At 38.5% G+C, this 18,475-nt stretch overlaps 1 protein-coding gene across 1 annotated transcript; it reads right to left on the bottom strand.

The window, feature by feature from the left end:
* Positions 1 to 6,001: 6,001 nt before the first annotated feature.
* On the bottom strand, positions 6,002 to 16,851 carry LOC131770838 (probable glycoprotein hormone G-protein coupled receptor). Its single transcript, XM_059086568.2, has 8 exons — positions 16,419 to 16,851; positions 13,021 to 13,092; positions 12,279 to 12,350; positions 12,090 to 12,155; positions 11,434 to 11,505; positions 10,688 to 10,759; positions 10,276 to 10,344; positions 6,002 to 9,370 (listed from the first exon to the last, which is right to left on the bottom strand). Exons 1-8 carry the CDS (start codon positions 16,583 to 16,585, stop codon positions 7,276 to 7,278), a joined length of 2,685 nt encoding a protein of 894 aa, XP_058942551.2. The 5' UTR covers positions 16,586 to 16,851; the 3' UTR covers positions 6,002 to 7,275.
* Positions 16,852 to 18,475: the final 1,624 nt, after the last annotated feature.

The following is an 18,475-nucleotide window of genomic DNA, read 5'->3' as shown; positions in this document are numbered from 1 at the left end:
TTTTGTTTTATTTGGTTTCCTTGCAGACTGACGGGTAAAAAGCTCTGATGTCTAACGAATATTTTCAAGTAAAGGCGAGACTTAGTTAGAGGTAAAAAACAAATGAAGTACATTCCTGTCCTGAATACTACAATTTATTCGCCAAAATAGAGGGCTTGAAGCCACTAGTCCGAATGTTATCTCGCGATTTTGTTGGACTTGCCCAAAAATATATGGTTAGGCCATGGAACAGTTGAGTTTTCCCGCCTGAAACTTAAAAAGGTGCTTTTCATAAGGCAGGCGCAAATTTTGTCTATTAATTCTGTAAGTAAAATTATGTTCAAATGCGGTCAATTTTCCCGCCAAAATACGGTGCTCAAAATACGCATGCGCCGTTTTTTTTTTTTTTTTTAATGTAAAGAATTAAGTATATTCAATGGAAATAAAGTTTATTTTTCACTCGCTGTATTATTATTTTATTACAAACAAGTCAATAAAGGGTTAATTTTTTTGGTTGTAATCTTTTATTGTCTTTCAATAAATACAAGTGTTTCACTTAGCAAATCAGTTTATGAGTTGTAAGTTAATTAAGTAATTTTCGATGAAATTGATTAAAAAGGTGTCTAGAAAAATCTTCCCTATATATACACTAAGACTTTTGGCGGAAAAATTTGAATAGATTTGCACAGCGTTTCCCCTAGCAACTTTTCTGGCAAAAGTTTTAACGAGGTTTCGTTTCAAATCTACCGCCAATAATTATTCAAACAGCATTTCGTGCAAAAATTAAAATTTAAACTCCAATTCCTCTTTTACTTGTAAAAAGTTCCAAAGAATTTTGCTCAGTTACTTTTGACTTCTGTTTTTTTTGCACGAGATAATGTTTTAAACTAAAAAGCATCATGGCAAAATAAATCAGAATTTACTGCTTGAATTTTAATATCCAAGTGGTTTATTTTTTTGCTCATATTTTGCCATAACGCTTTTTCTAATCAAAAGATCTTTAAAGCAGTCTGATCTTGAATGTAACACAGGACAAAAATTTCAGATTGAAAGCGTATAAAACTATTCATGATTTTTATCGATGGAGGAGTTGCAAGTTGCAAGTTGTAGTTAGTATTTCTCAATTTAAAAATTTTCTGGATGGAAATATAAATTTTTGAAACAATCTCAGAAGTTATATTTTCTTAGCCACTAGAGCTGTAAAAATTCTCCAATTAGACTTCAAGTGCATTGAAGCAATTTGAGATTCAAAGTAATATCAAGTTGGGGTTTACATTTCGAACTTCAAATTCTTCAATCAATCAAATCGAGGGATTGTGATTTTGCTAGGAAAAAACGTCAAACATTTGTTTGAATTCCTTAAAGAATTTTTATATATCTTAATTCAGCTGCAATCAAACTCCACGTTCTTTCATGAACGAAACAAACAATTTCCAATTCTGTTTCACTATAGCTCAATTGAGTAATTTGAAGATAAAAAACCACTAGATTTTTACAAAATATTTTTTCCTGTGTTACATCGAATGATAGCACAAAGATCTTTCTTCTACTTAAAAGGTAAATAATCTACTTTACATTTTAAAACCAAATGCCTGGTACAAGGGGTAAATAAAGATTCCTGCCAACTAACATAAATGTATGACTTGAGAGAGAAATCGTTACATAAACCAGTAACTGGAAAAGATAACCGTTTCAATGCTACAATTTAGGCGACCCACGGACAAGATGAAGCAATGTAACCCATTTGATAAAATCATTTGCATTTTTAATTGTCACGTTTTGCAAAATTCACGTGCTTTCTTCACAAACCAGACAAATACGTTGTTAGTTTTTAAAAATTTCTCCATTCGTCTTCATTGAAAAGGGAAACTTTTAACAAAATATAGCTGAAGACCAGATTCCAAAAAGAATTTATTTCATCCCAAAAACTTTGTCACAAGAAATTCGTGTACTTTTGCTACTTAGTATATCCAAAGTAACACAGCCAATTGGAGATAGGCATCAATATTAAACGCCTATTTTAAGATGAAATTCTGCTTTGAGACGAAGTTTTTAAAAAATAGGAAAATACAATGAGCTCCTGCCGAGGTTTTCCTCACTAATTTTTACCAGATAAGTTTGTCACCAAATCATTGTTCGTTTAATTTAATAGCAATTCACAAGGTTTTGTGAGAAAATGCAGCATCTTAAATTCTATGATAATTCAATTTTTTTCTTGTCTATCTTTCTTTGAAAGGACTACTGAGATTTCATATCGACTTGCTCACGTACAGAAATGATATATCGAAAGACGAGTTTGCTTTTATCTGCTGGCTAATATTGCACGATTTGGGAAAAGATTTACCGAAGAATGTAAAATCTTTGAAATGTAAAAATCTATCGTCTTTCTTCAGTAACAGGAATCCACTTGAACTGGTTTATGTATAAATCCATTTTATTTTAGTCAAATTTTTTAAAGAACAACCAGGCATTTGAATTTAAAAATATAGCTTCCAAAAACGGCAAGAAGACATTGGCTGCAACGTCACAATAAAAGAGAGAAAAAATGATTAGACCAAACAGTGTGCAATAACCCGAATAATTCTGAAATCTGGTCGCAACATTGGAGCCAATGTCCTCGTGCAACCGACCTCGGTTGATGGGGCGATGCAGCAAATACAAATTTTAAGATGGCACTAAACTGGATTTTGTTTCACTTTTGACTTGAAATACTTCTATGTTTAACGAACATAACTCATTGATACAGCTTTCGACGAGAGTGAAGTATCAATCAAATCAGTTTGTTCTTAAAAGCCTCGAAGTGCTTTTTTTCCCTTGATGTTACCGGCTGTCAGATTCGAGTTGCGTTCGTCAAGTTGTGATAAGTTCGCTCTAATCTGTCGGTGAAGGTGAGTCGTAGCGTATGTTTCCTTGGCCGTGTTAAGGTCGTTTGTGGTAGTTTTTGGTGTTATAAAAGTTACTGAAAAATACTGACGTCCCTAGTTTTAGAGGGGCCTGTTATATTTCAGTTAGCCAGCTTTCTGAAGTCAGTTGTTGAAAAGAATTAGTGCTGTATTTCAAACATTGCGTAGTGTTCAAGTCGACGGTAGGGTTTGTACGTGTAAGTAATTGAAAGAATTTGATTCTAATTACAACACGATGGGATTTTGAACCTTGCACCTCGCCAAATACATTTTGGTGCAGTGCCATCTTGAAAATTCGCACCCTCTGTGACATCAACTGAGGTAACAATGTGATACTAGCTGTTAAGCAAACCAAAAATGAGCGACCAGTCTTACCAAATCAACAACTCTAGTTTCAGTTTTTATAAGTACTTCGTCTACAAATGATCTCCAATTGATACTATTGCTCAGTATATGACCAAAGTTTCCTGTGAAATTATTTATTCCATATTAAAGCTGGTAGTGAACTTCAAAAGTCATACGATCCGGTCGCTCAAGATTTGTATAACAATCTACATCACAACAAATTAATTAAAAAATGGTGGCTAAACGTATTCTAATCGCTTACCATGAACTGTATTCATTGTAGACTCCAAGATGAATAACACTTGACAACTGGCGAGGAGGAAGCGTTTTCACTAAAACTAGATATTTATAAGCAGCCACCATTTTTGCTACTGTAACACAATATTTCAAAGTTCTTATCTTCGAGGCAGTATCCTCTTATAGCCAGTGATTCCACTGTGTCCTCTTGGCAACATTCTTTATCTTTCCATCCTTCTGACAACAATCCTCCTTCTGAAATTTAGAATGTTTAAGTGTTCAGTGGAGTGCTTACTATTTTTAATCTTCATGAAGAATAGAAATGAGGACTGCTCTTTGAAAACTTTAGGGGACGGATTCATTAGGGCCTATTTACACGGTACGACTTTGTCGCATGCGACAAGCTTACGACAGGCTTACGACACGAATTGTTTCGTGTAAATCAAACCTACAACTCGCTTACGACTCTTAAGTCATGTCGTAGGCCTGTCGTAAGCTTGTCGCATGCGACAAAGTCGTGCCGTGTAAATAGGCCTTTAGAGAGGTCTTGAAAAGTTCACGTGGCCGCGTTAATGACCTCGCGAATAAATCTAGCACAAAAAGATCCTATATCTTAGCGTCCAAACATTAGATGGTAAAGACTTTTTAGTTAAAATGTTTACAGCCATAGGTTCTGCTTCTGCAGAGGCCGACATCTTCGGTGATTCGAACTTAAATTTGAAGAGCTACTTGTATAAAACATTTGACACGTGTTGACTTGTTTGACTGAGTTGTTGCGACTAGCTAAGCTTTCTCACAAAGAGTTCAAGACAGTATCTTCGAAATGATTGCTCACCTTCTGTCAGAGTGCAATAAGACAGTTTTCCGTTGCTCTTCTTTACCGTTATTTCACCTTCGTTCTTCCAGAGTCCAACTTTATCTCCAACAGGTTAAGCACATCTTCCCTTTCCTGTGGAAAGCGTGGTTTGTTGAAAATTCTACCATTTCTGATGAATATTCATTAACAACACCAGCCACTAGCCGGCTAATACGTCATATATTCAGCACGGGGTTTTGTTTGCACGCTCAGCTAACTATTTAAGAATGCAGGATCCTTGGTGACGAGAAATATAAAGGAACGAAAAAGAAAAAAATACACCTTAATTATTCCAGCCAAGAGAGAATGCTATTAATTCCTTGAGAAAGGCTGCAAAATTGATGCTGCAGGGTATGCAGAAAAAAAAAAAAAAAAAAAAAAAAAAGACAAGTAAATGGATATGTTTTGCGAAAAAGAGCGGTGCTGGCGGTAATGAGGTAAACATTCTCCATTGCATGAAAACTTACCTTACCGTCATGGTTAAAATAAGGTTTGGAGTTTCTCAATTACTCTTTAAGCAATTATCGGGGTTTTTTTAGGGCCTGGGTCAAGTGAAAGTGTGCAAAATCTAATAACGCTGCGTACCATTTAAGAAAAAAAAGATTGCGATGGAGGCTTATGAAAAAGGAAGAGCTAGTTAGGGCCTGTTTACATGGAGGTGGGGGACCCCAGGTAGGTGAGGTAACCCGCCTGTCCATATAATTTCTTATTTTATTTTGATCACGTTTACACGATAGATGGGGTGACCCGCCTAGGCGGGTTGCCCGGTCTGCCAGGTAGGGTATCCCTGTCAGCCGGGGTGACAATTTGCCATGTAAACGTGTCAAGGTGAGGTAACCCGCCTAACCGGGATCGCGTTCATGGCAAAAAGCTCAAAAGCGAAACGTGCATGTTTTAAAACTTTGTACATTTTCTAGCCGTCTCATGGCAGAAATCACAAGAAACCGCAACGGACACACAAGGAGTGTAAAATATCCACATTTCGGAATATTTAGCGTTGTTAATCGACCATGCGACCAAGCGCAACAACAACCTCAAGAAACCTCACCCCAGCACCCTGGGGTTGTAAGATTGCATGTAAACTCATTTTATTTTTTGACCACGGCTAGGCGGGTTACCTCACCTACCTGGGTTCTCCCACCTCCACTTAAACAGGCCCTTAGTTGAGTCTGCCGCGTTTGATTAAGTGTAAGTGGGGTGGGGAGGGCACGGGCAATTCTTCTTTCCTTGCCCTCCCCCCTCACTGTCCTCGCAATCAATGTCCACGCCCTTCGTGCAAATCCCTCTCTCTCTCTCTCTCTCTCAAAAAAAAAAAATAATAATAATAATAACTAAGAAATATTGAGTGCTAATTCACCTAAAGAAGACAACACTACGACAGAAGCCATTTCTTCGCTAAAAAATGAGTAAGTATACTCAAACTTATCAGGTAATAGTTATCTTGATCAAACACCAAATTCTCGTGACTAATTTGGAAGTAAACCTGTGGCAGCTAGAGGGGAGAATTAACAATCAGATCTTTAGAGTTATAGGGTTAACTGAAAAACTGCTCAATGCTCTCGTCCTTACGCTCGTGTGTTTCCAGCGCTCGTGTGTTCGCAAGAAGTTCGGTCTTTAGGAAACATTTGGAGAACACATAACATCATCTTTTATACATTAAATCAGGCTCACACCCTGGAGCTTCATTTCCTTATACATATTGTATTCATAACAGAATATGACCAAGGCCATACATTTTTAACATCATTAACGCAGTCGTTAAACTTTTTACCTCAATGTGAGTTGTATCGTATTATTACATCATAATGAGACCACTAGCAGACTCTAGAAAGGCCGAGCGAGGACTGCGCTCAGCTCTTTTTTTTCCCCATTTTCTTTTTACTTATATGAAGATATTGTTAAGTTCCTCAGCGTGCCACCCACCGATGTGTCCGTGAAGGTCTGGGAACCATAGGAACTGGGCAAAAACGTTTCAGTCAGAGCGACTGCCCGTAATACACGTGAAATCAACAAAATTTCAAAAGTGCAATTAGATTTTTTATATTATTATTATTTATGTTCTATTCATTGACCCTTCTCAAGAAATGGCGGCTAAATAAAACAACAACAAAAAAAGCTGTGTAAACCAACACCACGTAAGCATCGTTGATTTCCGTCGTAATCCTTAATACTTTCCTGTAACAAAACGTTCAGAGCAGCTGGAAAAATATAACTTCGTTTGGACGTAAAGGCCTGGTGGAGACATCATTCGTTCGAGAGACTATCTGAATATAACGTTAGTGGATCTTCCGGATTTAAGTTCTCCCCTCTGTGTTCTATAAATTTTAATTTGCTAGTAGTTACCATTTTAACTATTTTACTTTCATGAGTATACTTTTCTGAATCATGAATCGAAATTTCGGGCGCCAGTTCTTGAGAAAGGTCTTTGACGATGTCTTCGGTAATCCAACAAAATTTTTCAATATGTTAAAGATTTAGTTCGATTAATATAGTCGACATATTTATACAAATAATTTATCAAATGTTTACTTGAGGTTTGAAACTACGATCACGCCTTCCTCAAAATGGCTGGGAACTGAACAGCGCAGTCACCGTTCTCAAGTATGCTTTTCACATAATCTTGGATGGTTAAATTTCTGTCAATTGGAATTGACTTCTTCATCAAATTCAGTTTCATGCGAAGTTCTTTTCTGGATGTGAAGTTCTTTCCTCTAGCTTTATCACATAATTTCACCACAGCGAGTTTTTGTAAGGGGGCTTATTTTGTTGGTACGCCACAGAGGGTGAACAAATGCCTCCTACTTCTTGAACAACAGCTGGTTGGTTATATGGAGGTCGACACGTCTAAGAAGAACAACCAACTAATTTCACTTTAAACAATCACCAATGACATTCAGTGCCTGCAAAGAGTATCCTGTCATGTCCGTCATGTTACACCGATGGTTTCATTTGCTATTACAGTGTTTCAGTTGAGCTTTGAAGGTCTATTTTCGGGATATCCTTGAACGAAACGGACTGTTTTTTGATTCTCTTCTCCGTCAGCTGTCCCTCGACTGCATGAAAGCTACCGACACTTGGAGCTCGAGAAATTTGGGGCGTGCTACGATTTGACCAATCAGGAGATTCCAAATCGGCGGGCGATCTCTGCGAAGGAGATCTCGGAGACGTGTCAGCCGTCGGTGTTGCTCCAGCCATAGGATTGAAAAAAACGTCATCGTTGCCGGGGTTCTCTGGTGATACATCGCCGAAGCCCTGGTTGTGAACACCTTTCATGGGAATGCACTCCGGTGAGCTATCTTGAGGATGGCCATTTTGGTAAACATTGCAGTTGCCGTTAAAGAAAACAATTCCTGTTTTGATCTCAGTACCTGAAATAGCGGATACTTGTGAGATTCGCTTCGATCTCGTGTCATCTTCAGCTATTGTGGAGCGCTTGGTGCGTGACCGGGAGTAGATAAGCGACGACAGCGTCCCTTTGTAATGTAAAGCCCGCGTGTGGCAGAACCCAAAGCGACTCAGAAGGGCAAAGAACTCGCGCTTGAACGCTTTCGTGAAAAAAGCGTACAAAAATGGATTGCATAGGCTATTGAGTGGAAAGAAGAACACGAGGAGAAACTTTGAATCCTCCACTCCGATAAGAGGTGAGCCAAAAGCTGCTATAAGGCCCAGCAATGCAATGGGGGTCCAGCAAACAAAGTCGGTAAAAACAAGCAAAGCCATCCGCTTGGCAACTTTTGCATCATTCCTCTGTGGGGCCCCATCAACTGGACCGGGTCCTACCACGACTTGAAACATTTTCGCGTACAATCCCGCGATGACCAAGAAAGTCCCAAAATTTAGTACTAATACGATACCCACGTAGGCCAAGTCTCCTTTCGTGTGGGAGTCAAAGGGTAGGCAAATTGCCACACTACTATAGCTGTTTACACCAGCAAGAGGGAAAATGGCGAGGAGAAGAGCAAGAACCCATCCTGCAATCATAACTTTAACTGCTTTGCGGAGTGAAAGTCGAGTATTCACTTCCATGGCGTACACGATGGCAAAAAATCGTTCGATGGTGATGACTGTTAGAGTGTACACCGACAGCTCTGTGGAGAACACAGCAAGGAAGCCCGCGATGTGACAGCCAGCGCCGTACTGCCAGGTCCTGACATAGTTGTAATAATCACCTGAAGTGTTCAGCGACACGCACACGAGCAGAAAGATGTAGAGGCCCAAACAAAAGTCCGCAAAGGCCATGTTGCACATTAGAAAACGGTGAACGTTCAAACGACGATCACTTGAGAGCATGACAACGACGACGACAAGATTTGCAATTAGTGCCACACTTCCTACCATGAAAGACACCACAGTAAGCCATTTTGCTCCCATTATATCCTCACATGGGTGGTATGCGTCTCTTTCGGGCAAGCAAGTCACAGTTGAAAGGGGTGGTTCTGTTATTACACTTCTGTTTGTAGTGTTTTCATGATGGAGTGTGGGACGAAGAGAAGCTGTTACGGGTAGAAAACCATCGTGGGGAGGAACCAAACCCCCGCCGCTGGAACCAGACGTAGTTATCTGTGAGGTATAACTACCATTTGTATGGTTAGCCGTGGGGGCTTGTGTCTCCCATCCTCCCCAGTCACGACGTTTTCTTCTTCCCCATGGGTCAAAAGGAGTGGTCGACGAATTTCGGTGTTGGCTCGGGCTGTGAGTTGGCGTGTATGTTGTAGATCTAAAAGATCCTGACGCAACAGACGTTAACGTAGAGGATTCATCAGTATTTGTCGTGGGTTCCGTCGCTGTGCTTTTGTAAGCAGCTGATGTAAAATGTTTAGGTGAGGAGGTCCACCACTCATCGCTAATTTGTCGTCCCACATTACGCTGGTATGTACCCAGATCGAAGGCACAACACAAAAAAGAGTTGTATTTACTCAAATACACCTCTGTGATGCTTTTCAGACCGGCTGGAATCGACCAGAAATCTTCAACATTCTCCAGGTGTAATTTCTTTAATTGATCAAGTCCTGTTGCAGGTAGCGATGTGATTTTTGTACCTTGTAAGAACCTGGAAAACATGGTAAGGAAATTGATGAAAATAATGAACGTGTCTTTACTCATATACCTCTGTCGTAAATTGCTAGCCTAACTGCTTTTCGTTTGTATTCAAGTAAATTTTCCTTTTCAAGCCTCGACAAAATGTTCAAAAATAATTGAAAAAAGAGGTCAAGAAGGTTTATTTGCGAGCACTTAGAACAATAATAATCACGTCCGCCTTTTGAATGAGTTAAACCTCGCCATCATTGCTTGAGATATAGGTTTCTACAGAGGGAAGGAAACCCGGGTGCAGCAAGAGGACTTAAACACAAAATAAAATGGATTCTGGTCACTGCCATATTTGCCTTCTACCCTTTTTCTTTGGACTCATAAAATAAGATCAATGTTTCCGATCACATTGTCATGTTTTGCAGGTAAGATAAACCTTGCGAGACGTCTCGGGTAGTGCATAAGGCTGTCGAAGTAAGAGATCTGCGAGACTAGTAGGGTCACTGCTACAAAATACGACGAAACTTTTTTTGTGACTTTTTTAAATTTGTCGACAAGGATCTAAAGATACTTTTCAAAAGAGCTTTTCGAAAAATGCTCATATCTTCGTAATACCCTTGTCGTTTTAACTACTTCCCAAAACAGTTTTATTGCTTTTAGGATAGGATCTTCCAGAATTTTCAACTCTGAGCTGGGTGCGACTGTGTCATACGAAAAATATTTGTTACCAACTCTAAATTTGAACTAAACTTGCTTCAAAAATTTGATGACGGACGTTTTCCAGGGCGTTTTAGTTCTTGTATAGATTACAGAGAGATTGGCAGTGCTTGCATATCAGAGTGTTTCTCGTTAATTGCCTAATTTCCGAATTAGGTAATTGTTTTTACAATTTCAACGAGTATTGACCTCATTAAATTAGATACTTACAGTTCTTGGAGGTTTGAACCTTTAAATGCATCGTCGTCAATTATTTTCAAAGGTGAGTTCTGTATAGTCCTGAAATGAAAATACAAAAAGCATTAGTTCAGCTGAAGTTAATTTTTTTTGTGGCTTCAGTTCTTAATATGGCTATCCTGAAAATGCAGGATTCGTGCCTCACAAGTGTATTGTTAAACTCAATTTTATGACCTTGAAAAAGAAAAAATTGGAGCAGGTGTTCAGAGTCCCGGCTCGACTGCTACTTTGTTTGGATCTTCTTCTGCTCCTTTGCAAGTTCTATGATTGGTTTACAGGCTGACGCCTCCACCAATCGGGTTCAAATTCAAAAGACTTTTGCAATTTGTTTAACTAAGAGTAACTCGGAGTAATTGACGGAAAATAAACGAGCGAATCTACTTACAAATTTTCTAGCTTTTTGTTGTTACTGAATATAAACGCAGGTATCTCTGTGATGCTTGTCTCGTCTAATCTTCTGCAAATAAAAATGATGGAATTTTTACGAAAAAACATCATTTTCCAACTGATGAACACGAATTGCTTTCATAAAAAAAAGGGATAAGAATATTCTTTGTCCTGGAATCATAGCGTTATAATCTTGAAAAGACATCTCGTTCTCACAATGTCTGAGTTTAAATGGTACTGTAGAACTGACAAAATACTGGGGAAGAATGAGCCGTGAACTAGCAACCAATATCGAGAGACTAGCGATAACGTTAGTTGCTAGATGATGTCGAAACTGCGAATGAATCTCTCGGTGAGATAAAAGAGAATGGAAAGACCTCTTTCATGATGGCGGGAATGATAATTTACCGCTTACTACATCTTTCGGTTAGTACGTGCGTTGTGATTGGTCAATTCAACGGGCCATAATGCACTGCGCGGCCCGCTAAATTAAAAAGTCTCTTTTAACTGAAATCTTTCCCATCTACTTGAACCTAGAGTTAAAATGAATATCTTACTAACTTCGTTTTTTCCGCTCGAATTTATGGCCCGCACGCTTCACGCTTGGGCTATAAATCCGAGTGGAATGATTTTGGAACTCATTTCAAAATGTTTTCGCGGCCAGAAAGGCTAATTTATACGGATACAGAAGCATAGCAGTTAAGCCCGCCATCTATGAAGCAGGTCTGCAGAGTCTGTACTTACAATCGGGTCAGCTCCGGTAGATTGTTTAGAGACACTTCCGACAATGCTTTGATGTTATTGTGGTTGAGATAACTGGAGAAAAAAAAATTTGGAACAATTTATTTTAAGACAATGGTTAGAGATTGGTGTGAGGAATTGAACGAATAGTAAACCCACCTAATAGTTAAACTGCGTCGGTGGGGGGAGGGGGGAGGGGGGAGGGGGGGAAGGGAGAGAGGGTATGACAAGATGACAAGATAATTCGGTTTTATCAACTGAGTTAATAATGTAACTTGGCTACCGTAAAGAATTATGAAAGCTTGAGAAACTCTCGAGGTAAAAGCTGCGGATTTCCGTAATCTCAAGCAGCACAAGAAAATTTTATTAAAAACTGCTAAAATCCATAAGATTTTTTCGCTGACGCCTGATCAGTTTAAATTTTTTACATGACCAATTTTGTTCCTGGGTGGTGATATTCTACCAGTGGTATTTATCAACTTTCAAACCATGCGTCAAATTCAGTGAAAGTATTTCTTCATAGTTTTGCAGGCGTTAAAGAAGAAGAGACGAACTTGTTTGTTCATAGAGCTGCCATGAAAGGTAGACATGCCAGTCGAGATGCGAGTTTATTCACGTTCATCTACCGTTCACATCTATTGACAGATATCTTTACTTACAGCCTCTTCAACGGTGACCTGGTTTTGAAAATAGGAAAGGTCTCCAGTTTGTTGTGATCCAGGTTTCTAAGAGACAAAACATCAAACATAAAAAAAAAACCGGTCAGCGACTTTTCTCCTTCAACTAAATAACGAAAAAAAGTTAATTTAATGCAAATGCATGTTTCAACAAATGGATTTCATACTTACATTTCGAAAAGATCTCTAAGGCCATCAAAGGCTCCATCTTGTATGTGAGTAATCATGTTGTTGTTCAAGCGTCTGAGGATGAAAAAGGAGGACATTTTCAGTTCCAGTTTGAATTTTCAACGATTTAATGTTAAAAACTAACAATTTTTCACCGGAGTGCAAGTGAGAAGTGGTGGGTATTTACCGAGATGCGGAGCTGGTGGCCAATTTCCATTAGTGTCTAATAGCGTTGAAGGTGCGCGCTGATTGGCTGATCCTTCTTCTAATATCCTTCGCTATTTACCTCCGAATAAGACGCACGGGATTTGCGTACGAAAAATTTTGTAATTGTTGCAGGAAAAAATGAGTTAAAATCATCTTTTTGTGCTATTTTGTCTCACTGTTTTATTGTATACTAAAAAAAACCATTCACCTCAGTGTCGGTGCCTAGAGATGGAAATATCAACCACTAGCCTCCTACACTACAGGTAATAGTTGTTAATTATCGACTGATAATTAAATAATAATAATAATAATAATAATAATAATAATATCAGCTGATGATATCAAATTGTCATGGTGTTTCACTTTCATTTAGCTAAATTTCCTTAACACCGCCATCTTGAGATGATTAAAAAGTTATTCTTCTAAGTCTACTTAAGGGTAGTTTGCTATAAGGAATTGTACAGAGGATACCAGCTACCGATGCTGGTAAAAAGAATAAAAAACTGGAAAAAAAGTATGGAAGATAATATACACTTACATGAATGATAGGTTCTTCAATTTATTCAGCTCGCCTTCGGGTATGTTTGAGAACGAGGAGTCATATATATTCCTACAAAAAGAACAACGTAAAAACAATGGTTTAACACATAAAATGGAGTACCGTTGACAAAAAAGAGAATGCATTTGTAAAAAAACAAAAAATTATCCTTTTTACTCCCGTGATCTGACAGGGTAAAATTCCCTGATGGTGTTTTACTATTAAGTACTTCCTGCGGTGTTTTACAAGGATTTCCAGCCCTGAGAAAAACCATGTCAACTCACGTTTAAAATTACGACATTTTTTTTACGTGTTCGATATTGCCAATGAGCTGCTGACACGCCACCCGCCTTTTGCGCCATTTGACCGACTTTCCCCGTTATTAAAGGCCTATAGTGTTTATATAATAAACAAAAGAATACATAGTAGATACGGAATTTCTTTTCTCGTGATCAATTTGAAAAGAAATTTAAATCTACGCGCGCCCATGTACTATTCCCTATTTATTTTCTGTACCACCACCTGATCATGCTGTGTCATACGAAAAATTTTTAGCTCGGGAGTTACTGTTATCTTGAACTGGACGATTTTTTCGTTACGCAAGCTTCGCTAAATACCCGTGACAGGGTCTACAGTCACAATAACAACTCGAATTAATAATGTATCCTCACGAAGACCCCACTTCACAAAACATTTTTGTCAGGCTAATGAGAATTATAGCAGAATTCGTGGAGAAATTTCCTCTATATTGAATACCAGTTGAAAATGCCTTTATTCTTTGGCATACTGTGCGCTTACCTGAAACAAAATTAACTACATGTAGCAGAAGGCTTGAAAACAAAGACAGCACTTCATACTGAGAAGAAGTCTTAAATTATGCAGTAAGCGATTATTCCTTTGTTGTTTCCACATTAGGGCAACACTTCAGTGAAAAACATGTCAACTCTTGCAAATAGCATGAAAAAAGTTGCTTCCTTTTCAAGATTTCCATCTCGCGTATGGTCAAAAGAGGCAAAAAGAGGCAAGATTACGACAAGGAGAAAGAGAAAATGGAAAAAAATTCTCGATAATAAATTCAAGAAATTAAAAGAAAGAAGTTATTCCCTTTCTTATGGAAAACATTCTTGTAACAAAAAATTTTGTGAGAGCAGCAGTTTTGTGTGTTTATATGGAGAGGGGGCGATTTGCAATGTCTTTCAGAGGCGAGAGGGAGCATCGTGGAAACCTGCTTTATCTTTCCTTTCATCGTTGCAAAAGAACAACGTTTTTTGGACGATCAGCGCGCGATCTACTTAACTCCGCGCTTGAGATAAAAAAAGTGTTTATACAATTTTTTTTCTTTCACAAGCAATTTAGGACAAATTAAATCCAATGATCGAAATTTGTTTGTTCTCTGCAAAATAGTAATTGAGAATTTTTATCAGCCGTGTGCAATTATGGAAAAGAAAAAAAAGATGGCACAGCAGTTTGTCCCCTTCTCGAAACTGGTAGAATGTAGTTTAATCAAGAAAGCGAGCAGAAGATTGTCGGCGTCAGTGATCCATTTACAACATTTACAACATTTACAGTTTCAGTCAACGATTCAATTAGGCAGTAATGCAGAAACTCTGGTGCGAGAAAACCTTAAAAATTATTTAGACCCAAGGCAAGCTCGCCATTCAAAGGATTAGTCACATTAATTAAAATTCAAAGCTTGAATTTATTAATGAACTCTACGTGGGTGGTAAGAAATACCAGCTAAAGACCCGCACTTCCTAAGAAGTAGTAAAAGGTGTAAATTTAAGCTTAGAGCTTGAAACTTCAGACAAAAATAACAAAGCTGTTTTCCAAATAGAAGTGTTTTCTTGTTGTTGAGGGGTCAGAGCTCGCCTCAAGAGAAAACAATGGATCATGTTAAAAATATTGCCCACGTTTTTCAATCGGAGTGTTTAACTAAACTTGTTTTCGTGTCGCAAGTTCGTGCCAAATTCCCGTATTTCAAGGAGCACCTCGACGTTGTCCAAGTCACGAAACCTCATCCTACCAAAATTTATTAAAATATTAAGTCATTTCAAAACATCCACTTGAGATTATGTGAAAGAAGATAATAAAACAAGCTCTGACATCTTTTTAGGCGAAAATAAACAAATGTGGCTTCTTAAACTTTTGATCCAAAGCTGAAAAAGGAAGGTACAGATAAAAAGCCAACAAACTATTTAGTCAATTTCACCTGCCTTTCAAATGGTTTCCATAAAATTCCCTTCTCAAGTTGACACGTGTCATGGACAAAGAAAAACGCAAAACAGAAACGACACTAATATCGCTGAAACGGGTGAGCTAGTAACAGGCAAAAAACGCTTGTAGGGCAGCGAGAGGGGAATTTTAAACGCTTGCCAGCAGATTTCTTCGATACATCTATCCATCTACCTTTGAGGGAGATATGAAAGATTATGCAGCGATGGAACACTTCATTAAGGGGCCGGAAGTAGGAATTACGAGATAATTAAAAATCAACAGTAATTGAGGCGAAAAAAAGATTATTGTGAAAGCGATGTTACTTCTGTTGACATATAGTCTAAGTGAAGAAATTAACATTCCATTAACTATTTGCATAACACATGTTTGCAAAGAACTCGTGGTTAAAATTACCTTGTACCCATAGTTTTTCGGATAAGCAGTTTTACAGAAGAAGCTAAACAGTAAGAGCAATCGAGAGTTACTTAGCAAAGCTGTGACGTAAAAATCTCCGCGGGATTGACTTTATTTGCTGCAATTACTGGTTCACGAGTATGGAATCTACTGCAACGTGTCTTCGACATTCTGTAACCTGACCCGAACGCGGGATCGCGCTAAAGTAGGGTGATTATAGGATTCCACGGCCATTGATAATTATAACCATGACATTAGTAGAATTGAGACCTCAATCGATGCGCTGAAACCGATTTTCTACCAAGAATACGTACAACTCGCACAAAAAAAGCATCCATATTGTGCAATCGAGTGCAAAAGTCTCTTAAAAAGTCCATGTATTTCTCAAAACGATAATAATTATCGTGACAAAGGAATTACGTCCTACGGCAGCAAACAATGTTACGAAATAATAAAAGAGAGTTCCGCAACACGACTAGGGTCTGAAATTAGAATTTGAAAAGGCAAACTTCCGCTCAGCAAGCTACTTTCAATGATAAAGGATATTTCAAAAATATTTTCTACAGCTCACTAGCGAACTATTGCGAAATGCCACGAGGAAGGTCAGATTCGGTGCAAAACAACACATCACCTACATACGAAATGAATGACGTTTATTCGTACATATTCAACAACGAAAAAAGGCCAATTCCCCTAAACGAAGGAAGAGCGAGGTTAAGTTTAAATCTCCATAATGAGAAACAAAAATAGAAAAAAAGTTTTCCACTTACAGTGTACTTGTATTTTCCGGGAAACTGTCCATGGATGGGAAAGACCTCATCTTGAAGCATGTTACTTCCATTTTGCGCGCCACCGTAAAGCATGTGCATTCGGCAGGACATTTTTTCCCTTCTCCAAACTGAACCAGAGTCAAAACGGTCAAAATTACAACAAGCATCTTGCACTGAGGCCACAGACTGGAGCTAGTTTAAAACTGTGCAATATATATGCTGCAAGGAAATAAGAAATATGACAGCGCTTACAGCATTCGTCGTCAATACATCCTGTGTTTTCGATAGGGGAGGAAACTTGATCGTTTTTTAGTCACGAGAAGATTTCGATCACATGTCAATCAACGTCTTATACCAGACGATCACCTGCGGACCGTACGCGCACTGAAATGGATTCCCCCCTCCTCCTCACGGCCAAATTAAAATAATCATTGTCGACACGTTGTTTCAGGAAACCGCAGTATACGCCTTTTTTTTTCTCTGTAGGTACATTATAATGAGCTGGTTGTAATTTGTAATTTCATTAATACTATAATCTCGTGCGGAAAAGATTTGATGAGAATTTGACCCTGATCCTTAACATTTGCCATACCGAAACTCACTGGATAAAACGTGCCAACATGCTAGTTCAAACAACGAAGAGTGTTAAGGAACGTTATGGGGGGGGGGGGGGGGGGGGGGGGGGGGGGGCGATAGATATGAAGGGGGGGTTCCCTGAAATGCTTTCTTCAACTTGGTAAAAAGAATTTATAGCCACAGAGGTCTTTAAGGACCTGTTTTAGTTCAATCTATAGATCATATATTCCACCTATTTTGATGAGGCTTTTTTTTCCCAAAAAAGCCGTTTTTATTCACATCGGGAAATTTAATTATCAGATCAAATGTTGTGCAAAGCGGCCAAAGCTTCCTCACCCTGGTGATTGTTTAAGTGAGCCGAAGTAATTGGAGAATTTTCAGTTTCAGATAATCTATTTTTCACGAGAGGGCTGTTGGTTGGGTCTTAAAATAAATCGGGTGTAGAACTCTAAAAGAGGAAAAGCATTCTACGCCAACTTTCTGTCCGTTCCTCCCGCCTCTCAATTCAGTTCTCAATTGTAAATAATCATGAATTTTCAGCTTTGTTCTTGTTCGTACAAGAGTGCATTTGTTATCTAAGGCACTTATAATTAAAAGTTCACGAAGTGTATGGCAGATTGCCAGTGATTTTGCTTCGTCACGTCACGTCAGTCCCAGTTGCAGTGCTTTATGTCACCATAAAGAAGACCATTTTTTCAGGATGTTGTACATCTTTTGGGCTTCAAGACGCAAAGCAGTGCAGCATAGGCTACGTGACCTGAAACAACTTCCATAATTAATCACGAACCTCTAACAACGACGCTAAACATAACATCCGTAAACTTTTATAATACCCACGTTTCTGTTATGTCTATGACTTTAGTTTATGCGGTATGCTTGGACGTTGTTATTCAAAATAATTTCATATCTAAGTACATATCTTCGTACGACAGATTCTCCAAGCCATTTTGCCATCTATTTAGGCTGATTTTGCGATTATTTTGGGTCAAGACCCAGTACAACAACGCTTGACAAGTTCGTGCGGTGCGGTGCGTCTGAAGAAACAGTTGTACCCGTGCCAAATGCTTCTCAAGGTTAATTATAGACATTTCACTTCCAAAATTATCATTTGATCGATATAACTTCCTGGTATATTGAGATATATATTCCTGGTTGATGATTTCAATTTTCGAAGCTAATTATTATTACTGTTTATTGAAAAAAAAAACAAACATCAGTGTACCGGAAGTTGGATCCAAAATGAACAACACTGGCCTGAACTCACGGGACGCAATTTTACAGCGGACCGCATTTAAACCTGATAATCCTGTGGAGGACAGTTGTACAGGCAGAGAAAAGAACTCTTCAAAGCAGTGCTTGCCCCCGTTGACTCACCGGCAAGATCTTTGTGATTTCCCCTTTAGGTCTTCTACCTCTTGTACCTGACTCAAGTTTGCCAGCCGTCGAATACAACCGGAATAACAGCCTTGGGTAACTAGCGA

Source organism: Pocillopora verrucosa, chromosome 13 (genome assembly GCF_036669915.1).
Source record: "Pocillopora verrucosa isolate sample1 chromosome 13, ASM3666991v2, whole genome shotgun sequence".
NCBI classification, from domain to species: Eukaryota; Metazoa; Cnidaria; class Anthozoa; order Scleractinia; family Pocilloporidae; genus Pocillopora; species Pocillopora verrucosa.
Note: the sequence above shows the minus strand (reverse complement) of the source record. Positions and strands in the feature narration are given on the sequence as shown.

Bases quoted from the DNA above. Each gene is read 5' to 3' on its own strand.
- LOC131770838 (XM_059086568.2), bottom strand. From the start codon at position 16,585: ATGCTTGTTGTAATTTTGACCGTTTTGACTCTGGTTCAGTTTGGAGAA. The intron at 13,093-16,418 runs GTAAGTGGAAAA...TTCTTTTTGTAG, and splicing joins CCGGAAAATACAAGTACACT to GAATATATATGACTCCTCGT. The intron at 11,506-12,089 runs GTAAGTAAAGAT...TTTTTTCTCCAG, and splicing joins AGGTCACCGTTGAAGAGGCT to TTATCTCAACCACAATAACA.